This window comes from Littorina saxatilis, linkage group LG16, assembly GCF_037325665.1.
Source record: "Littorina saxatilis isolate snail1 linkage group LG16, US_GU_Lsax_2.0, whole genome shotgun sequence".
Taxonomy (NCBI): Eukaryota; Metazoa; Mollusca; class Gastropoda; order Littorinimorpha; family Littorinidae; genus Littorina; species Littorina saxatilis.
Window position 1 is genome coordinate 21030420 of NC_090260.1, and position 24275 is coordinate 21054694.

At 41.1% G+C, this 24275-nt stretch overlaps 1 protein-coding gene across 1 annotated transcript in view; it reads left to right on the forward strand.

Annotated features, from left to right (window-relative positions):
• LOC138951494 (uncharacterized) overlaps positions 1–18199 on the forward strand; it is a 35183-nt gene extending 16984 nt beyond the window's left edge. Inside the window, exons 6-10 of the mRNA XM_070323098.1 lie at positions 7401–7824; positions 8203–8344; positions 10670–10863; positions 11309–11396; positions 14300–18199. Coding sequence (XP_070179199.1) covers positions 7401–7824; positions 8203–8344; positions 10670–10863; positions 11309–11342 — 794 coding nt within the window. The 3' untranslated portion in view covers positions 11343–11396; positions 14300–18199. The remainder of the gene's footprint in view (positions 1–7400; positions 7825–8202; positions 8345–10669; positions 10864–11308; positions 11397–14299) is intronic.
• Positions 18200–24275: the final 6076 nt, after the last annotated feature.

Sequence of the window (24275 nt, forward strand, 5' to 3'; positions counted from 1 at the left end):
ACACACACACGCACATACACCACGAGCCTCGTCTCGATTCCCCCCTCTACGTTAAAACATTTAGTCAAAACTTGACTAAATGTAAAAAGCAAGTCGCGTAAGGCAAAATTACTACATTTAGTGAAGCTGTGGAACTCACAGAATGAAACTGAACGCACTGCATTTTTTCACCAAGACCGCATACTCGTAGTTTCGTCAGTCCACCGCTCGTGGCAAAGGCAGTGAAATCGACAAGCCAGAATAGTGCGGTAATGGTCGCGCTGTGCTGCATAGCACGCTTTTCTGTACCTCTCTTCGTTTTAACTTTCTGAGCGTGTTTTTAATCCAAACATATCATATCTATATGTTTTTGGAATCAGGAACCGACAAGGAATAAGATGAAATTGTTTTCAAATCGATTTCGGAAAAAAAACTTTAATCATAATTTTTATATTTTAAATTTTCAGAGATTGTTTTTAATCCGAATATAACATATTTATATGTTTTTGGAATAAAAAAAATGATGAAAAATAAGATGAACGTAATTTTGGATCGTTTTATAAAAAAATAATTTTAATTACAATTTTCAGATTGTTAATGACCAAAGTTATTGATTAATTTTTAAGCCTCCAAGCTGAAATGCAATACCAAAGTCCGGCCTTCGTCGAAGATTGCTTGGCCAAAATTTCAATCAATTTAATTGAAAAATGAGGGTGTGACAGTGCCGCCTCAACTTTTACAAAAATCCGGATATGACGTCATCAAAGACATTTATCGAAAAAAAAACGTCTGGGGATATCATTCCCAGGAACTCTCATGTAAAGTTTTATGAAGATCGGTCCAATAGTTTACTCTGAATCGCTCTACACACACAGACACACACAGACACAGACACAGACACACACACACACACACACACACACACACACACACACACACACACACACACACCATGACCCTCGTCTCGATTCCCCCTCTATGTTAAAACATTTAGTCAAAACTTGACTAAATGTAAAAAACGACCGACCGACCCTATTTTTTTCCGCGATGTTACCGGAAACAGACATATTATTCTTTTGGGCCTTATACCACTGCACACAAAAAAGGCTCTACAATAGACATGCAGACTGACGAAATTATGTCCGTCTTTTCCGACGGAAAACTACCCTTATTTACGGAGTATACTCTTTCAGTAATTTAAAGGGCCAATTTTCCGTTTTAACAGTGTCCCCTACAATGCGGGCTCAGGTTGAAAGGCGTCATAATGTAGGCATAGTAATTGAAATGTAATCGCAAAGTTAAACAGGATACCTGAGATGTTCCCAGTTCTGATAGACAGCGCGTAAAGAGAGACTAGCTTTATCAAGATGATGCTACGTGATTCTTTTGCAAGAACTTATTTATCTGCAGAACATAGAAACAGAGAAGGTAATGTAACGATGTGTGTGTGATATTGTGTGTGTGTATGTGTGTGTGTGGTCAAGTATTCACTGACAGTTTTATTTTACCAGGGCGAAGAGAGAGGTTTGTCTCCCTAGGTAGGTTGTAAAGAGGGTGCTTATCAACAGGTTCAAATGTCTTGTATTAGAAAGTTTACAGACTTTGTAAACACACACACACACACACACACACACACACACACACACACACACACACACACACACACACACACACACACACACACACACACACACAGCTATCCGTTAGAAGAACTACCAAGTTTCATTGACTTGCACCCAAAGAGTCAAAAACTGCGATTTTTTTACGAATTAATTTCGGACTCTGTCCCGGCTGGTCTTGGCCTATTTTCGGATCTAAATCATTTAGATCAGGTAGATCACCACATCATGCACAAAAAGACAGTCACTAGCAAACTATGTCAGACGTCATCATGAGTTTGTGTAAAACAAAATGGAGGCCGGAATCACTCAGTTGAATCGAACTCCGACCAAACACCACGTAATAACTAGGTTAATTTATGCACTCGCGTGAACAAGAAACTGTCGAGCTTCACAGATGTCGTCGTTGGGTAGTTTTGGGTTTGTTTTACTACCATAGGAGGATTTTTGAACTGTAAATGCACTCAGCTGCAACAAAAACGCAAAACGAAGGCTGTGAGCTGCACTGTGCCTTTAAAAACAAGTCGCGTGAAGCGATATAAAAACATTTAGTCAATATCAACACCACAAACCAAACATCGCCGAGACTACATTCAGATAGTCTCGGCTAACCATACAGAAGACGGAGGCAGGTCACGCTCACCGCCGCGAAGCACGCGTCCATAGTACACTGCCCTGACTCTCTTCCCACACTGTGTTAAGAAAATGTTCTTCCCGACGCTTCCGTCATCTGCTTCAGGGGAAATTCAAAGAGGTTGGTGAAGCTACTTATCTCTATAAATGAAGTATTACGAAGTGTTGCACATCGAGATAGGTCAGGTTAGTTCTGTTAGTGTCTATACTTAATGCCAATGGGTTTTTCGGGTTTGTATTTCGCGTATTTTACCCGTGAATCGGCCGAATGACGGACCCGTCGCTGCACAGCTGCAAAGTTTGTCGCTTCGAGCACAAAATCGTGAGGAAAACGCGTCTTGTAAGTAATGCTAATACATTCTACCAAAACCTAAACATGTCTGCACCAATCCTGCCAAGTGTCGTAGTTGTAGTCCCCCGCAAACAGCTGTAATCGTAAGAAGAATGTGATCATTCCTGCAGATTTGTGTGTCGTGCACCCGATTTGACCGAATTTTAGCGTGTCGTACACCCGCTGTGACGTTTTTCACGTCGTGACGTCCACCCGATGCTCACGTTCTGTGTCGTCTCTCCGATCGTGCACTTACCTTTTGCACATGACCTTTCTCACTTGTTACATTGTGTCATCCCCCATACATAAACACGAATTACATGTATAGCTTTGTTCTTTTGTATTCTGACTGGCATGGAGTCATTTTCAGACACAGTCATGGAGATGACAATAGCCGGATCTTACCACCAATGTGGATAAAGACACCTTGGTAAGTACTCTTAGTCTCGCTTACCTTTCAACCATTGCAAAGGGGTGTTGGGGCAGGAATAAAGTTATCTTCCATCCAGGCCCCACAGTTGGGTTGACATGACAGTCTAGGGTAGATACACTGCATTGTGCGATGCAGGTAGCTGGTATGCCCCTGTCCAAATGGATCTTTAAACATCTTACAGAAGTTACACTGATTATAAACAAAGAGATTTTTGACTCACATGCGAAGCAAAAGTGAGTCTATGTACTCAGCCTAGTCGTCCGTCCCTCCGTCCGGCCGTCTGTCCCAAAAACTTAAACGTTGGATTTTTTCTCAGCCGCTATGAAGTCTATCAGCGCCAAATGTGGCATGATGGTGTATGATGACAAGACCTTAAAAAAACATACATAGTGACTTGACCTTGCTTCAAGGTCAAGGTCACGGGCCTTTAAAAACAGTTATTTTTCACATTTTCCCAATTTTCTCCCAAGTTTTTGAAAATGTCGACCCGAGCTACAAGTGGTATATAGGGCATAGTGAGCCCTATCTTTTGATACCAGTTTGGTTGACCTTGCTTCAAGGTCAAGGTCATTTTGACCCCTCTGAAATGTGTCCAAAACGTGACTTTACCACTAAATGACAATGTATCTTGGTAGAAAGTGCCAATAAACACCAATGTGCTTCCTATCTGTTGAATTGATAGCCATGTCTTGTGTGACCTTGACCTGGAGTCAAGGTCATGTGGTGTATTTTGGGTGGAAAAATGTGTAAAATAGTTCTGAATGTATGGTGTCATTGCCAGCTTCAGTTGTTTGACTTTTAATATCACCTGAAGGTCAAGGTCATTTAAAGGTCAAGGTCAAGCATGTGAGTCGTATGGGCTTTGCCCTTCTTGTTACTTGTGTTTCAGCAGTTCATATGGAATATTGCTGTTACCACTGTGAGGAAACGTTTGCAAACTTCTCCGAAATAATTGGACATAATGTAAACAGACATCCTGATGAAAGGTTGACATTACGCACGTTAACAACAAACCCCACAACCGGACACAAATCATATGTCGCTCAAGTGTATAAGGTTAAACCATCTGATGTAGCCAAAGAAGGGAAGAGAATTGTGGGGACCAGTGCGAACAAAATTGTTGTTCTTTCAGAGAAGAAAAAGTCACCTGACTTGTCTCCAGTGCCTGATGAACTTGAACGTCCTTGCAGTGTTTCCGGAAGGACTGCTGAGAACACAAAGTCATGTGACTTATCTCCAGTGCCTGATGAATTTGAACGTCCTTGCAGTGTTTCAGGAAGGACTGCTGAAGAACAGTTGCACGAACTGCTGCCAGAAGTAGTGAAAAGACTAGAACAGAGTGGGCATTTACAGACATGGATTCAGTTCCACTAGCTGGTTGCTACAGACAAATTCCCTTTGGACAATATCTCTTTCAAATTGTCTTTGGATGTCGTTCGCTTCTTCGCTAGTGGCTCCACGAAGGCCATGCGATACAGCAAAGACGTCAAGCTGTTCTGGCGAACAGGTTACAAACTGTTTCATGGGAAATTCCTGCGATTTCTGGGGGGTCCCAAGCATCATGGGCAGCTTCTTGATGGGTCATCAGTGGATAGCAAACTGGTGCCCCAGGATGCAAAAATCAACTTTGTTGTCCCAACACCAAAATTTCTGGAGACATCCTCAATAATCAAAACAGAGCTCAAGCCTGGTGTCATCCAAGAATGCATGGAAACTGTCGCTAGTCACGCAAAGCAAGTGAAAGTCAGCTTTGACTCCAAGAAGATCAACGGTTCTTTGACTCATCAACATGGAGATGCAGACCTCTTCGGGTGTGAGAATACACCTACATTTGCTGAGCTAAAAGAAAGAAAGACCCAAGAACTGCAGCTTCTCAAAGACATGACTGAAAAAGCAGAGCTTGGTACTCTCACCCACACTGAAGTTCAGACTGCCGTGCAGTTAGTAAGCGCACGCATCAGACAGATGCGAGAGATGGCGTGTCTCAAGGAAGAAGGGGTAAAGAAATTTAAACATTTAGGCCAGCCTGATTGGAGAAACTCCAAATTCGTGTTTGTTATCAGTAGCCTACAGTCCTCTTTGTTTGAAATTGCTGCCACAGTGAAGACAAGTCTCGACACAACAGACAAGCTTTGCCAGATTTCGGCCAAGCTACAAGGCGCTGACCAGATGTACTGTCTGGGTACACAACCTCTTGACCTCCAGCATCAGAGCAACTATGTCTGTGTGGCGGATGGTGCGTCAGGGCAGGAAACCATCCGCCACACAGAGGACACAGGCATGACAACTACAAGATGCATCCTACAGCAAAGGACACCAGAATGGCACCAACTGAGGGCCACAGGGAAGGTGACTGGGAGCACTGCTCACCGGTCGCTTGGTTTGAGTTCACTTAAGGAGCAGCTAGCTTTTTATGACGTAAAGTTCTTAAACAAAGAGCCAATGGAGTACTCAGAATTGACCAAGGAGCAAATGAAACATGGCCAGTTGAATGAAGTTCATGCTACCGCTACATTGGTAGGAAAAGTATTTCCTGCATTTTACCCTCGATTGAAATACATCGAGGAAGGGTGTCTGGTCATACAGAGTGACGAGAGGAACTTCATGGTAGTAAGTCCTGACGGTTCAGGGAGAACAGACGCGCACGAGTCAGCATGCCTGTCAGCTGTCAGTTCAATAGGTTTACAGCTACATCATTGTTGTCGCTAAACCTGAATTTTGACAAAAATCGACGTGTGCAAGAATCCACGTGTGAGCGGCCCATAAACATGATCCTGCACAGGCTTACATAATAATAAAATATAACTTACATGTCGATTTCTCTTTGGGTGTCGATGTTTCTTTGGGTGTCACCTTTGCCTCCTTTTCTGGAGTTTGGACTATGTCCAGGTAACTATCCATAAATTCAGCGGATAACTCCGCTTCTTCTTCTTCCACAACTTCCATGACCTGATCCATGTTGTCCCTGAAAAATCACTCCAAGACGATCAGAATACGAACAAACAAGGTCATGTGCAAAAGGTAAGTGCACGATCGGAGAGACGACACAGAACGTGAGCATCGGGTGGACGTCACGACGTGAAAAACGTCACAGCGGGTGTACGACACGCTAAAATTCGGTCAAATCGGGTGCACGACACACAAATCTGCAGGAATGATCACATTCTTCTTACGATTACAGCTGTTTGCGGGGGACTACAACTACGACACTTGGCAGGATTGGTGCAGACATGTTTAGGTTTTGGTAGAATGTATTAGCATTACTTACAAGACGCGTTTTCCTCACGATTTTGCGCTCGAAGCGACAAACTTTGCAGCTGTGCAGCGACGGGTCCGTCATTCGGCCGATTCACGGGTAAAATACGCGAAATACAAACCCGAAAAACCCATTGGCATTAAGTATAGACACTAACAGAACTAACCTGACCTATCTCAATGTGCAACACTTCGTAATACTTCATTTATAGAGATAAATAGCTTCACCAACCTATTTGAATTTCCCCTGAAGCAGATGACGGAAGCGTCGGGAAGAAAATTTTCTTAACACAGTGTGGGAAGAGAGTCAGGGCAGTGTAGTACTTACTTAACCTATTTTCTTTCATTCTGTACACATTTTTATAGTAAATATGACATATCTATATATTTTTGAATTCAGGAGAAGATGAGGAATACAATGCAATTCTTTAATCTGTTTCTCAAAATTCGATTTTAATAATCAACTAATTATTAAGCTTCCGAGCTGAAATACAATCCCATAGCCCGAACTTTGTCGAAAATTGCTTAATTAAAATGTCAATTAATTTGGTTAAACAATGAGGGTGTGACAGTGCCGCCTCAACTTTCACAAAAAAGCCGGATATGACGTCATCAAAGACATCTATCGAAAAAAGGAAACATATCTGGGGATATCTTACCCAGGAACTCTCATGTGAAGTTTCACGAAGATCGGTCCAGTAGTTTTCTCGGAATGACTTTACACACACACACACACACACACACACACACACACACACACACACACACACACACACACACACGCGCACACACACACACACACACACACACACACACACACATACATACACGCGCCCGAGCAAACACACACGCATGCGCGCACCTACGCATGCACGATCGCACGTAAATACGCTCGCACATACTCACACACACCTGTATAATTTAGAGCATGGACACAATGTGTACAGATTATCCAATTTCAGAAACCTCTGTGCTAGCGCGCGCGTTTATGTGTGTGTGTGTGTGTGTGTATGGGTGTGTGTGTGTTAGTGTGTGTGTGTGTGTGTATGTGTGTGTGTGTGTGTGTGTGTGTGCGTGTGCGTGTGTGTGTGTGTTCTGTCTATGTGCCTCTGTGTCTCTTTTTTCATCTGTGTGTGTCCGTGTCTCATAGACCTTCTGGACGAACATCAGCTTGAGACAACTCCATTTGACCACAAGATTGAAGACAAAGTCAAGTCAGCTCTGGGAGAGTATGCAGCAGGCAACCAGTACAGCGCATGGACATCTAAATACCTGGCTCTAGCGCTGAACATGCAGACCTCCAACCCGCCCAAAGACAGTCAGCAAACTCTTTTCCTTTCTCAGAACAAGCCACCCGTAATTCTTGTCCTGTGTTGGAAAGACGAGGCCATCAAAGAGGCTGCTTTAGCCTACGCCGGTGAAATGGCCCGAGCGCTGACGACTTCGCTGCTCAACTACTGTCATTGCGAGTTCATTCTCCTGGCCTGCGCTGTTTCAAAGGACACATTCTCCACAGAAACACTCCGTGAGAAGATCGAGGAAAAGCGAAAGCAAACGAGTAAAATGTACTACAGGTAACAGTTCACTTTGTAACGTGTATTACCAACGAAACAGCATGCAGGGATAGTTATCACTGCTCAAATCAATCGTAATGCTTTATGGATGACATTTGTGTTGACCTTCGTGATGAATTCAAGCTGACAGGTGTTTTAAATGTTTTTTATTTCAACATCTGCAGGCAAAATTCCCAGATAATACAAGCTTCTTGAATTTTGAAACTTAGACAAATCTAAAAAAAAAAATGCTTGACAGATGTATATGCAAACTGAAGTAAAGTGTTTGTGTGTCTGATACAAAAATTCGGTAACAGACCTGAAGGGGTACATACGGAAAGCTAGCACACACGCAGGCGCTTCAGTTGTTAGTTAACATTGCCGGGTGTCATTGTACAGGCGACAACATTTGAGCAGAAGCGAGTACCGTCAGCTCAAAAAGGCGGTGACAATAGTTTCCAGGGTGTCACCTGTCCGCCATCACCTTGCCGACAGCTGTGACACACGCCAGACACGAAACAAGGAGACTCGCTCCCAGGAGGTACGTCCTTAACTCTATTTTAGGTTGGCATGTGGTCCCTTGGTCTAATTAACACTAGTGACTAAAACACACACACGAAGTTGTGGGTGTTTTTTTCCGAGTGTTTTTGTTCTGGGCATGTGTAAGAAAGTGTCTATGTTTCGTTTCATAATATTCGTCAAATGTTGGCGCAGCAAAAAGGTAATTTTATAGTTCATCGCTCATGCATTGTCATGGAATGCTCATCAGAACATTATGAGTTTGGTGAAGTTGTCATTTTTTTTGCAAAAGTAGTCCCGCGTCCTTATAGCTAATCACGGAGCTTGACCCGTTGACCTCATTTACATGATATTTACACGTATGAAGTGAACAGCATTGTTATGTATTGGGTGGTCTCTCTCACGTATGTACAGGGCCGGACCCAGGGGGGGGGGGGGGGGGGGTTCCAGGGGTTCCGGAACCCCACCCCTGTAAAAAGCATGTACCTTGCTTTGAGTGGTTTTTTTTTTACTATACTGTTCAAAAAAAGAAACGCATAGCTTGTAATATTTGGTTAATTTAGTTATATGGCTACAAGGATATCCACCAAACTGCAGAAAATGTTTATCTGGTCGTCGACCTTTCGTCCATTGCCACAAGTGAGCTCTGCACGTGACGCATGCGTTATCAGTGGCTACAATGTCAAAATTGCTCATTTGGCATGACCACTCGTCATGCTTCAGTGTAATCTCGTGAAACTCGGGGAATATTGAGCTCTCACCATGTCTTCCAAAACCCATAAAAGCGGATTGTTCGCCACAAAGAAATCAGACGACAATTCAGCGACGAAAGATGGCCCGATTGAGCAGAGAAGACCGCCAAATTGCATTGGGTCGTTTACAAGCAGGCCAAAGTCAAAGTGCAATCGCCAGGCACTTCCACGTGTCCCAGAGCACCATCAGTAGACTGTGGGTCAGGTTTCAAGCCACTGGCTCCGTTGCTGACTTGCCACGAGCGGGAAGACCAAGGGCGACAACTGCTGCTCACGACCGCTTCATACGGCTCCGCCACCTCCGGAATCGTTTCCTGTCGGCCTCATCTTCTGTCCAGGCTCTCCCCGGGCCACACCGATTATCGGACCAGACCGTGCGGAACCGCCTGCATGAAGCTGGTTTGAGAGCTCGCAGACCTCACAGAGGAGCTGTCCTCACCCGCCGCCATCGCCAGAACCGAGTGCAGTGGGGCAACCAGCACCTTCGCTGGACCGTCCGGAATCACTGGAGACACGTGTGGTTCAGCGACGAGTCCTACTTCCTGCTCCAGCGACATGATGGTCGGAGGAGGGTCTACCGGAGAGTAAACGAACGTTACGCGCCCAACTGTGTGGATGAGGCACCCGTTCATGGTGGTGGAGGCGTCATGGTGTGGGGGGCGATCAATACCGCTGGAAGGAGCACCCTGGTGCACGTCCAAGGGCGCATAACTGCCCAGCGATACGTGGAGGAAATTCTGCGCCCACACGCCCTTCCTCTTCTGGCTGACCAGGATGCCATATTCCAGCAGGACAACGCTCGCCCGCACACAGCACGACTCACCACCCAGTTCCTCACCGACCACCATGTCCAGGTGCTTCCCTGGCCATCCATGTCGCCAGACATGAACCCGATAGAACACCTCTGGGATGAATTGGACAGACGTGTGCGCAGGCGAGAAGAAGCACCGGCAAATCACCGCGATCTATTGCAGGCACTTCAGGAGGAGTGGGACACCATCCCACAGCAAGATATCCGGCATCTGATCCAGTCCATGCCCAGAAGGTGCCGGGCAGTTGTTGCTGCTCAAGGCAGTCACACCCCCTACTGACTTGACAGCCTCGGCACCCAATCGTATTGATTGACTGATTGATTTGAAGATGCAAATGAACTGTGTGTGCATTCAACTGTGTCCATACCAAATTTCAAACAAATAATCTAAATATTGGATTTTCTGTTAATTTTTTCGAAAAATAAAACAAATTTGGCAAGTAGCAACTATGCGTTTCTTTTTTTGAACAGTATAGTTTTAGCACCAAAACAATGCTGCTCTTAACCCTCAAAACAAGGCCCAGAATGCACCAGATTGCACAGATTTTAACCGTTTTTCAAAAAATTTCCGGGGGTGCATACCTGCGCGCTTGTGGCTTCGCCACTTCGCTGATTTGCCCCCCCAAAAAAGGAGGAACCCCCCCCCCCCTTACAACTCATTTGGTCCGGCCCTGTATGTAGAATAACAAGGCATACTCACCTCCTACTTTGGATCAAAAATCGTTGTGCAGCAATGGTCTGGAGTACATTGTAATGACATTGACCTTTTTTTCTGTGGGATCAGTTGGTGATTTTGGACGAGGACTGGTATAACCTGGTGCTGTACTTCATCAACAAGGTAATGCAGGGAACCAAACGCTTTAAAGTTCCTCATCCCAGTGCGAAGACTGTTGCGTTGAAAGTGAAGGTCGCTGCTAAGGAAGCCGGCAGGAGACTGGGTGCCATGGCAACGTGTACAGAAAGTCATGTGTATTTGGAGTAAGTGTTGATTTGAGTCAGTTTAAACACAAACAAAACAACCATGACGAAATTGGGTTACCTGAAAGTAAATTTAAGACGTGTCAAATATATGCACAGTTTGTGTACACAAGTTTGCAAACAATCAAAGATATGGTATGACAGGGACGGTATTATATTATATGTGTTAGTGTCTGTCTGCCTGGCTGGCTGTCTGTTCTTTGTCGGTGGTTTGTATGTGTTTATTGGTGTGTGTGTGTGTGAGTGAATGTGTATGTGTGTGTGTGTGTGTGTGTGTGTGTGAGTGAAAGTGTATGTGTACGCGTGTGTGTCTGTGTGTGTAAGTATGTGTGTGAGTGTGTGTGTGTGTGTGTGTGTGTGTGTGTGTGTGTGTGTGTGTGTATGCTGACGTTTACTCTCATGGCAAACTTTCCCCCACATGATAATAATAACATGTATTTTGCAGGATAACCATCGAAAAAACGACAGGACAGCGCTGATGTGTGTTTCGTGGTGATACTACTGTGAATTAGTCGATGACTTTTTGTGAACATGTAAGAGTAAAACAGATGACGCTTTCTTTATATAACGGCAATATTTTGGTTTTCTTTTCATCAATGGTGACAGTCAAGTACAGAGTGTGTACACTACAGTCTTGGACACAATCAGTTTAGGACTTCATCGCCGATCGCGCAGGCGCTTGGCCAAATCGACATTTCTTTGCAGGAACTTCTTCTTCTTCAGCGTTCCAGAATTTTTCTGGTTACGTGTGAGCTCGTTTGCCCATTTGGGTTCCCCACACCATGCTCTGAGAGCATAGTCAGCTCACTCCGCTTTCGTTGAGTAGGCATGCTGGGTAGTTTCGTGTTTTCATAACCCACCAAACTCCGACATGGATTACAGGATATTTTCCGTGCGCACTTGGTCTTGTGCTTGCGTGTACACACGAAGGGGTTAAGTCACTAGCAGGTCTGCACATAAGTTGACCTGGGAGATCTGAAAAATCTCCACTCTTAACCCACCAGGCGGCAGCGACCGGGATTCGAACTCATGACCTCCCGATTAGGAGGCCGACGTCTTACCACCACGCCACTGCGCCCGTTTTGCAGGACACACCTTCTCAGCCGCGCTGTGCAGGTCAGAATTCGGTTCGCGGCCTAGCTGACCCAGTTGTTCCTGCCAGTGCGCCCGCACTGACTGGTTACCAGGGCAATGGAAATCCAAAATGGCGGCCAGCAGAATCTCACTATCTCTGGCGAGTGCTGTTTCTAGGAGATTTACAACACATTCCCTTCATTCTAATGCCCCACTATCTTGCACCAGTCTGTCAGCCAGGCAATTAGCTTGCTGTGTGTCCAGCCAGGGATGTTTATTCCCACGTAATTGATAGTAGGCAGCTTCAAGTGAAACTGGCCCCTTGGCACTTAAGCAGGAAATGGACTCCAGATGTTAAAACAAATGCCCCCATATCTCAGTTCCCTCTAATCTTGTAGCTTTGCTGGAACTTAGACCTGTTGGTAGAGTTGCTATGCTGTTGGTTGCAATAAACAGTTCTAGGGAAGCAAGACTTGCCTGGGGGGAAAAAGGGGGAGGTGGGTTATGGGTTTGGTCAGTACTTTGGGAGGAGTGTCTACTCCCACTCACTGTGCTCTCTGTTCTGTGGAAAGCAAGCACTACTGGAATGAATATGTGCCTTATCTAAAGGAAAGTGAATGTGTTGGTATCTGTGCTGTTTTATTTTGTTGTTTTTGTGTGGACTGTGCTAATGTTGATGCCGTCAAAATGAATTGTGAAAGTTGTATACGATACAATGGAGTGCAGGTGTATTGGATTAGCAGTTTCTACTTTCTGGTGCAAAGGTAAGGCTTGCTTCATTCGTTTTGCTTGCTGTACTGTGTTTAGCATGCTTGTTGCATCTAAAACAAAACTGTATCATGTCTGTAGTAAAAGTGTGTATGACGCTATTTTTCAATGATGACAAACTTCTGTGCTAACACTTTCAAAACACACCAAAGCACCTCAATCATTTAGTACTGATAAATACTTCTTACCAAATTCAAATGGGATTACAATTGCATTGAGTGGTATCTGCAGAAATCGATCTAGTCATGTGTCAAATTTCAAGAAAAAAATGCAACAAACGGCTCAGCTATCATTAAGTAAAGTTGTAAGTAAGAGTATTACAGCTACGGTCAGACAGGCCAGTTTGTTGCTGGCACTGACCCTCAGCTGACTGGCTGGCTCGCTGTGTGCAGCTGGCTGGGCTATTTATAGATGGCTGCTCTAGATAACCGAATTCTCAGTGCTGGGAAGGTGTGAGGAACGAATCCTGGTCCCCAGAAAAACACACCTGTAAATATATCTTTCAAACCAATGAGAATCATTATAATTTGTCGATCACAATGTGTCACATGAAACATTACCAGCTATTGTGTTTTCAGCGTAGCAATAGGGTCCGATATTTAGACGAGACAAGTATAATGCCGACGAGTCAAAGACGAGTCGCATTATACTTGAACGAGTCTAAATATCGGACCCTATTGCTACGCTGAAAACACAATAGCGATTATATAGCTGTTATGACCTTGATTTGTTGTTCCAAACTTACAAAATGACAGTTTTTGCGTCGATGCGTTGATCTCAGGTTTTGATAGCAGACAAACTTCTTACGCGCATCATGTTCGCGCAGACATGCACACCGCTACACGCTTTCTGACTTTGGAAGAAAAACTGACTCCAAGTGCATTCGACTTCACAACACAGTTGTTGAAACAGCCTTTTAAGTTGTCAGTGTATGCTGTTGTCGATAGAAACATCGCCGTGGTACATGGTACAGATGGGTGAACCGGAATCATGCGTCGGCCATTTTTCTCAATATGCTTTTGGATATTGAGTAAAATGGCCGACTTCCGCCGCATTATGCTTTGATGATCGGAAGAGACCATCCAATCACAGCCCCCGAATTCCCCCACGTGTTCATCAGAATAGCTATATAGTCGGTTGTTGTTTCCAGATGGTCATATCTTGGTTGTGCTAAAAGATCAACATTCACAACTACCCATTTGATCATTATCATATCAATGAGAATTGTCTTTTTTGACGTTATTTCTTGCACGTCTTTGGTGTTGACATCGCCGTGTCTTTATTTTGATGGTAACGTCAGCGAGACATGAAACAAACTACCGGTGAATGTGCAGACTAAATGAACAAAATTCAAAGGCAGCTTAGATGGCACGGGTTTTTCTAGAGACTTCTGAACTGCTTACCTCATGTGCCGTGAATTTTCTAAGCTCCTTAATTCCTACAAGTCTGTTGAACTAAACTGAGTAAAAGAATTATTGCACCCATTTTCGTACCCCAACTAAAACAGTGTCATTTCATTCAAACTTAATATGCCATTTAAGGCCCTTCACCTGGCTATATGGCACACTTTTCTGATCAAAGATTTCTGTTTTAGGTATCACGTGACCGCCGCCGGAAGACCCTTTGTTACAACTTAAAACTCTGGCAAGACCGTTGGTCTACCTGCACGGAAAACAAATTGTATAAAACTCTTCCTGACCTGTTAAAGCCACTTCCTTTAGTGGTTTCAAATAGGAAAGAAGAAAGTGTTTTGGCCAGGTTACATACTGGTCACACTTATCAAACTCACGTTCATCTGCTTAAAAGAGAAGAGGCACCATGGTGCCACGCCTGTGATACTGGTTTTACTGTGAGTCATTTTCTCACCAAGTGTGCTGCAACGAGAAAAGTATTTTGGCACCTCGAGCTTGAAAAGTATTTTTACAGAGGTCAGCTCTACAGCTCTTTTGGGGTTTTTAAAGGAGTCTGGTCTTTATTTTAAGATTTGAATTTTAAAACTACCTAATTTATTTGACATATAGGGTTTTGCTTTGACTTTTTTGTTGCCTTCGGGTGACGTTACGGATTTTATGTATTAGAATTGTTTTAATCTAAAAATGTGTAAATTAACTTGTGGGGTCCTGATTTGGCCTATTATGGTCCGCTGGACCCGAAAAGCAACAGCTAACTAACTAACTAACTCGGTGGAACTTAGGGCCATCATCTTGGCATTAAAATTAATTTATCAATCCAGACATCAGTCTTTTTTTATTGTATCTGATTCGCTTTTAGCTCTTGAAGCGATATCCACCAGAAAGTTTACTCATCCTTTTTTAGTCGACCTTCACGACCTTCAAACTAAACTTATTTCTGAAGGCAAGATTATCAATTTTATGTGGGCGCCCAGTCATATATATTGCGTATCTCTTGTGTAATGTCATTTCTACTGGTGCAGGTGTGGAGCGCACGAGTAGTAGAAAACGAGAGGTTTTTGCGTCCATTTTGAGGCGTACCATAACAAAAATGCGCAGTATTTCAGCAATGCCTGAATGGATTGCTTCGAAACTTTCAGGATTTTAATGGTTTGGCATTTTTTGTTGTGTCTTAAGAAAGTCGTTTCGTACCGATAACTATCCTGTTTCACGAATGACAATTCCGAATGTAGGTTTCGATTCTTGGAAATGTTCCAATACATAACGTTTCCATATCTAGCAATTGCTGTGGGTTTACTATAAATGCTACTCTTATCTCACAGAATAAAACATGTGATGATGTTGATGGTCTGGTTTTGTACAGCTTGTTATTACGTTTATCTTGTTCGATGAAATTAAACCTTATTGTTAAACTTGATGCGTTATAGATTCATAACATTATACTTCAGTTACTGTCTGTCTTTTATTGTCCAGCTTGTGGGTTTGTTTGTTGTTTCGCTGCTTTGCTTCAGCATTTGCGTAAAACGTTACTGATTCGTATCGTGTTTGAATAAAAAGTTGATATTTCTGTTAAGATTACAAATTCAAGATAACTCTTTGAACTGTTGTGTATTATATAGAGACAAGGTGCTACTACGCTAATATCATGTCAAAGTAATTAAACAAAACCAGGTTTAAATGTTACACCTATCTTTGACAAGACGAAAGAAATACTCGTGGTCTGGATTTTCTTAAATTTGTAATGTTTTAACTTTGTTTTGTTGTGTTTGTTTGCTTTTTGTGTTGTTGATTTTGTTGTTGTTGCATTATGTGGCTATTCAGAATTCTACATTGTGTTGTTTTATAATGACGGATTGTTTCCTGGTTACCCCTTTCTGGCTTGCCACAATAACATCCAAAAAGCTATGGTAAAAGTGAGTTTTGAACTTTTCTTTGTTTCCTTCAAATTTGCCATTTGTTACTTTCTTTTTGTTTCAGTCAAAAAGAGCAAGTTATTAAATTAATGTTTTGAACATGTGTTAAAAACGTTCCTATACTTCCGAAATGTTTTTATTCACATTTCAAGGTATTCATTTTATATACAGAGTTTTTGTTTTCATTTTGTTTTACATCATATCCATGTTGAAGCACATGTGCACATTGTTTGTCTCGTGTTATTGAACCAAAAACAAGCATCAGAAACCTTTATATCCTAAAACTTAATACCTTGGTATTTATTTTGGATGTTATATAGATTAGTCATTTTGTTATCGTGTAGCCTGCGAATATCAGCTGCTTTTTGTGTGACATATAACAAAACAACAATATTCATGGCTGACTTATCTTATTTTACAATCACGGATTTTGATGGCCTCGGTGGCTTATGAAATTGCTTTATGCATGTTCATGGTAAATTTGCGCATCAACAGAAATGTGTTGTTTCAAGCTCTGTACCAGCCTGTCGAAACATGTCACGAAACTGTATTTGATTAATGTTACATGAAAATATTGTAAAATTTTGTGTGTGTATAAAACAAACCTGAACAATAACGTTTGTATTCCAACAACAAATGCTGAACTGTTCATTCTTGATGACGCCGAGCTTGGCTTCCTACAATCTTTTTTCCAAATCAGTTTCAGTCTACAAAGAGATATAACGTAACTATTGTTGTGTGGTTTTTATTTCACCTCTGAAAGTGGAGTGTTAATTTTAATATTGATTGTTGCCCGTATTGTTTAGGAGAGTTCGCAGGAAAATACAGTGCTTATGGTGACTTGCAATTTTTGTCAAATCCTCCTTGGAAGCAGGTTAACGCTGAAGTAGCAAATGTGCCATAATATCAACTCTGATATGCTGATATGTTATCAAACTTTCTATAGATGATTTTTCAAGACACCGCAATTTTGTAATGCGATTTATTTGTATGCTCTTTTTACATGTAATTGTCGTGCTAAAGGAGTAAGACATATTTTATGTTGGCATACGAATTTTTGTTTTACCTTTATATTTGATTAACCCTGAAAAAGCTCACACACTGTTGAATTTGCTTTAATGATGTTTGTCCACCTTTGCACACAGAGTTTTTGAAAGAAATTGTAATGATTATGATGCCTCTGTCGAATGTTTTGTATGCAATTTAGTCCTGAAAGTATAATACAATGTTAGAATTACCATGCAAAATTGTGTTGACCTTTGTATCATCTTACATACTGAAGAAGTGTATTCTGATTGTTTTTTTCCATTTACACTTCTATTTCTTTTGTAAGAAGGGAAGTTAGTTTGCCATTAAATGTATCTGAAAGCTTTAATGCCTGTCCTGCTAGGTTTTTATGCATGCTTTGGTTGATTCCGCAGGAAGATATGTTGTATTGTAATATATATTTTAGTTCATAATATTTTTACTTTTTTGACCACATTTTATCCACATTTTTTCCAGATGAATTTTCAAGACAATACCATTTTGTAATGCAATTTATTGTATGCTTTTGTGTTCGGGATTTTTATGCTGACGGAGTAATACATATTTTATGTTGCTATGTAAAGGGTCATTTTACCTTATTTTTTTTTTATAAACCTTGACAATAGTACACACAATGTTGAAATTGATTTGATGATGTTTTTCCACCTTTTTGCACAGAGGTTTTGAGAGCAATTGCAATGAATATGATGCCTTGCAATTTCTCTGTCGAATTGTTTTGTATATATAGTCCTGAAGATAGAATACAATACAAGTATGACCATGCAAAACTGTGTTGACCTTTGTATTTCATATATACTGAAGAATTGTATACAGAATGTTGATGTATTCTGATTTTGTGTAAAAGTACCCTTCTATTTCTTTTGTAAGAAGGGGAGTTAGTTTGCCATATAATGTATCTGAAAGCTTTCCTGTCCTGCTAGGTTTGTATGCATGCTTTGGTTCTGCAGGAAGATATGTTATATTGTAAAATGAATTTTGGTTTTACGTTTTTGTTAATTTGTTTTTACTCTGCAAAAAGGTGCTCATAATATGTGTGCCATGTATAGTTTTATGTCCATGTTTTTGTCATGCTATTCTGATCCTTCATGAAGATATAAACAGTGTTAATGTCACTCAGCAAAATTTTGGTGTGTGGTCTTTTGGGTGGTTCGCAGCCTAAAGAGGATAAAGTTGAAGCTGACTATTTGGCTTTTTACATTTAGTCAAGTTTTGACAAAATGTTTTAACGTAGAGGGGGGAATTGAGACGAGGGTCGTGGTGTATGTGCGTGCGTGTGTGTGTGTGTGTGTGTGTGTGTGTGTGTGTGTGTGTGTGTGTGTGTGTGTGTGTGTGTGTGTGTGTGTGTAGAGCGATTCCGACTAAGCTACTGGACCGATCTTTATTAAATTTGACATGAGAGTTCCTGGGTATGATATCCCCATACAATTTTTTTCATTTTTTTGATAAATGTCTTTGATGACGTCATATCCGGCTTTTCGTGAAAGTTGAGGCGGCACTGTCACGCCCTCATTTTTCAACCAAATTAGTTGAAATTTTGGTCAAGTAATCTTCGACGAAGCACGGACTTCGGTATTGCATTTCAGCTTGGTGGCTTAAAAATTAATTGATGACTTTGGTCATTAAAAATCTGAAAATTGTAAAAAAAATATTTTTTTTATAAAACGATCCAAATTTACGTTCATCTTATTTTCCATCATTTGCTGATTCCAAAAACATATAAATATGTTATATTTGGATTAAAAACAAGCTCTGAAAATTAAATATATAAAAATTATTATCAAAATTAATTTGTCGAAATCAATTTAAAAACACTTTCACCTTATTTCTTGTCGGTTCCTGATTCCAAAAACATGGATATGATATGTTTGGATTAAAAACACGCTCAGAAAGTTAAAACGAAGAGAGGTACAGAAAAGCGTGCTATCATTCTCAGCGCAACTACTACCCCGCTCTTCTTGTCAATTTCACTGCCTTTGCCGTGAGCAGTGGACTGACGATGCTACGAGTATACGGTCTTGCTGCGTTGCATTGCGTTCAGTTTCATTCTGTGAGTTCGACAGCTACTTGACTAAATGTTGTATTTTCGCCTTACGCGACTTGTTTTTCTTCTCGTCATGCCTTTATTTGATTGTTCAACAAAAAGAAAGAAAAAAACTGGAGATAAATTTTGATCTTATGATTGAGATTTAAAAAAGAAAAGAAAATATGCATCTCTTTAATTGATTATTTTGTTTGCATTGTATAGTGAAAAATCGTCAAAACACAACGTTGACTTCAGCCTCTGGAATGTTTGTGAATCAGGTGTTGTTTTGTCCTTTGTTACAGTGCAAAGGTCTGCACAAAAACGCACTTGTCGAGTGTCTTTTGATGAGTAGTATATTGTGGACATCTGCTGCCAGAATACTTAATAATATAGAGCTGTTTTCATGAATGTTATTTTGTATTTCATTATTGTTTTGAGAATAAGAGGTGAATAGTGGTGAATAGAGATGAATAGCAATGGTTTGTTATTTTGCTGCTGCTTTTTTATGTGTATTACCTTCTTTTAATTGTTTTAAATTTAAAAATCATTAGATTGTTTAGAGGTTATTTATATGTGTGTATTTAGCCTCTGTTTCAACATTTGAATGTTCAAAAATTTATCAAATTTTTTAGTGCAGATCAGATTGACTTATACTTCAATGTTATTGACCCCCCCCCCCCCCCCCCCCCCCCCCCCCCGCGGGTTAGGGGGAAGAATTTACCCGATGCTCCCCAGCATGTCGTAAGAGGCGACTAACGGATTCTGTTTCTCCTTTTACCCTTGTTAAGTGTTTCTTGTGTAGAATATAGTCAATGTTTGTGAAGATTTTAGTCAAGCAGTATGTAAGAAATGTTAAGTCCTTTGTACTGGAAACTTGCATTCTCCCAGTAAGGTAATATATTGTACTACGTTGCAAGCCCCTGGAGCAATTTTTTGATTAGTGCTTTTGTGAACAAGAAACAATGAACAAGTGGCTCTATCCCATCTCCCCCCTTTCCCCGTCGCGATCTAACCTTAAATGGTTCAAAACGACGTCAAACATCAAATAAAGAAAGAAAGAAAGATCAGATTGACTTATACTTCAATGTTATTGAGAAAGTTGATATATATTGATTATGTATGAAAATTTAGCACTTCTCTGGCTTGTATTATAGAATTATTTAAACTTGTGTGGTGTATGTTGTTTATGATTTCTATAAGTTTTTCCAAAATAATTATAAAAAGCGACGAAAGCCTCTCCGAAGACATCCCCAGAGACTGGATAGCTTCTCATTACAATCTTTGCTCCATTATTTAGCAAATATTATTTTATATGATCTTATTGTGTTTATACATTTTTGTGTATGAAGAACTTTACTTTAAAAATACGTTTAACGCTTCTCCATATTTTACTTTGGAATACATCTTATTTGTTTTGCTTGTTTTGAATGTGTATATCTTTCTATTTCCAACGGTGTGGACAGTAACACATTTGGATTTACAAGACTACAACGGGTCTTGTTTTGTTTTGGGCCACTCTAAGAAAATGGTATGTCCAAGAGGTCGGGTCTTTTTGTACCACTGACATGGCATCTGCACATTCCGTTTAAGCTCCGCACAAGTTAGCTGACCCAAGATGTCATTTCTCTCAACCCACTCAGAGCTTCTTTGACTCATTTCCTACCATTCTATCTGATCATCACTGAGGTTTCTAGCCAGATTCCAACTGACGTCACTGATTCTCTGAAAGGGAAAGAAAAGAATATCCTTTGTCGAAGAAAAGTTAGGGTTGTCCACTGTACAGGTAAAACTACAACAATAATTCTACTTTTACAGAAAGTTAGAACTTGTCTCCTGTATTAACATTTTCTCTCAAGTACATGGACCGCGACTGAAAATCAAGAATTTCACTGTCCACTGCCTGGGAAACGCACCTAACCAGTTTTTCATTTATATAAATTGATTTTTATTCAGAATATGTCCTCAAACGTCTGTGTAAAAGATATTAGTTAGAGTTTATTGGCTTGAGTTTTTGTTGTTGCTGCATACTCACGTTAATTTTTTCCCTTGTGTATGATAAAGCGCTTATTATAGTCAAATGGAATTTTTGCTCTGAACATAACCATTTGGTCGCCGTTTTCCCCCTTTGTCAATGAGAATGTTTGTGTAATGGGGTTATTTAAAATAGAGCACATGTGTCCTAGGCCGTTCCTTGTACTTCAGCAACATTTTTGAAACAAGTTCATCAATACGTTGTCCACATTAATACAAGACATATCAAAATATATTGACAATTGGAAATTCAGGCTTGTTTGCTGCGACAAAGACCAAAAACAGCTTAACCTTTATTGATGAAGACATTCCAAGAACTCCAGCAACCAGAGGCAAATATTCGGGAATAAATTATACGCATTGTGAGCGTGAATTCGGAGGTGCGAAATCACTCTTAACTTCTTTTTCAACATCTCATCTCCAGGCTTTGACAAGGGATAAGAGCTTCCTGCCACTTGGTCACACACCATTAAAACTAACATCTCATCTCCAGGCTTTGACAAGGGATAAGAGCTTCCTGCCACTTGGTCACACACCATTAAAACTAACATCTCATCTCCAGGCTTTGACAAGGGATAAGAGCATCCTGCCACTTGGTCACACACCATTAAAACTAACATCTCATCTCCAGGCTTTGACAAGGGATAAGAGCATCCTGCAACTTGGTCACACACCATTAAAACTAACATCTCATCTCCAGGCTTTGACAAGGGATAAGAGCATCCTGCCACTTGGTCACACACCATTAAAAACTAACATCTCATCTCCAGGCTTTGACAAGGGATAAGAGCATCCTGCCACTTGGTCACACACCATTAAAACTAACATCTCATCTCCAGGCTTTGACAAGGGATAAGAGCATCCTGCCACTTGGTCACACACCATTAAAACTAACATCTCATCTCCAGGCTTTGACAAGGGATAAGAGCATCCTGCAACTTGGTCACACACCATTAAAACTAACATCTCATCTCCAGGCTTTGACAAGGGATAAGAGCATCCTGCCACTTGGTCACACACCATTAAAAACTAACATCTCATCTCCAGGCTTTGACAAGGGATAAGAGCATCCTGCCACTTGGTCACACACCATTAAAACTAACATCTCATCTCCAGGCTTTGACAAGGGATAAGAGCATCCTGCCACTTGGTCACACACCATTAAAACTAACATCTCATCTCCAGGCTTTGACAAGGGATAAGAGCTTCCTGCCACTTGGTCACACACCATTAAAAGTTAACTTCCTGTCTGCTTTCTCTGCAGGGTGGGAATTCTTTATAAATTAAATTAAATATTTGATATTCAATGTATGAATTAATTTCACAACTGACACGAGTGTCAATCTGCAAAATTCATTCATTGAAATAAATCCCGCTCTGCACAAGAAGAACTTGGAATGTTTAATTATGGTACCTGTCCAAGTGGATGGATGCTCGTATACCGTGATCATTCAAGGCACGAACAGCTATGTCATAGTATTCATGGGAACGATGGTACGTTTAAAGCTCCATGTGACCAATCTGAGAAAAGCGGATATCATCTGAATATGTGATTCCGTGATATCAAAATGCGAAAGTTTATTTTGAAGGTCTGAGCATTTACCAAGAGAAAGGCTTGAAGTACCTAAAAACATGATTCTCTGGTATCAAGTTGTTTTGGGATTAAAGGTTACTTAAAGGCAAACTCCTTCTCATCTAAACAGTTTTGCTGACTACCTCAGACCTAGCCAGAGATAATTAGATCCTCCCTCCACGTAAACACATACCAAAACTCAACTGTCTGGATTTTCTTTGAGCAGATAAGGCTAAATGATAAGAGTTAATGTCGTAAAAGTCAATAGTGGCTTTCAAAGAATTTCATCCATCAACAAATTTCAAATCTTCACGAGAACGTGCCAGGTTGTTCATTTTTGGTATGTGACCAAGACAAGGGAGGTCTTAGCTCATTTTTAGTATGTGACCAAGACAAGGGGTGGTCTTTTCTCATGTTTGACATGTGACCAAGAAGATGGGTGGTCTTTTCTCAGCTCATGTAAACGCCTGGCCAGATCTCAGATGGCGAGCCAGACTGTTAAGTCAAAACAGAGTGTGCCTAAGTTTAGTACAAGGAACTGTATATTATTTTACACTGTTTGATTGTATATGAACATGTTTATGCGGACACTATTACTAAACCAGCGTATTGTTTGTAGATTGACCAGCTGTGAAGGTTACAGCTTTTTCCAGCAATAAATATACTGCTTATTACCACGGTGAGCGTTGTTTATAAAATGTCATTTGTCTGTTTGTATAGCTGGCTGTGTGTGTCTGTCTCCATTCATACACCTTATGTTATTCTCTACAGTTCTTTTTCTTCGTGTCTTTCTGAAATGTCATGTGTCTGTATAGGTGGCTGTGTGTGTCCGTCTCCATCCATACACCTTATGTCATTCTCTACAGTTCTCTTTCGTCGTGTCTTTCTGAAATGTCATGTGTCTGTATAGGTGGCTGTGTGTGTCTGTCTCCATCCATACACCTTATGTCATTCTCTACAGTTCTCTTTCTTCGTGTCTTTCTGAAATGTCATGTGTCTGTATAGGTGGCTGTGTGTGTCTGTCTCCATCCATACACCTTATGTCATTCTCTACAGTTCTCTTTCGTCGTGTCTTTCTAAAATGTCATTTGTCTGTTTGTATAGCTGGCTGTGTGTGTGTGTGTGTGTGTGTGTGTGTGTGTGTGTGTGTGTGTGTGTGTCTGTCTCCATCCATAAACCTCATGTCATTCTCTACAGTTCTCTTTCGTCGTGTCTTTCTAAAATGTCATTTGTCTGTTTGTATAGCTGGCTGTGTGTGTGTGTGTGTGTGTGTGTGTGTGTGTGTGTGTGTGTGTGTGTGTGTCTGTCTCCATCCATACACCTCATGTCATTCTCTACAGTTCTCTTTCGTCGTGTCTTTCTGAAATGTCATGTGTCTGTTTGTATAGCTGGCTGTGTGTGTCTGTCTCCATCCATACACCTTATGTCATTCTCTACAGTTCTCTTTCGTCGTGTCTTTCTGAAATGTCATGTGTCTGTTTGTATAGCTGGCTGTGTGTGTGTGTCTCCATCCATACACCTTATGTCATTCTCTACAGTTCTCTTTCGTCGTGTCTTTCTGAAATGTCATG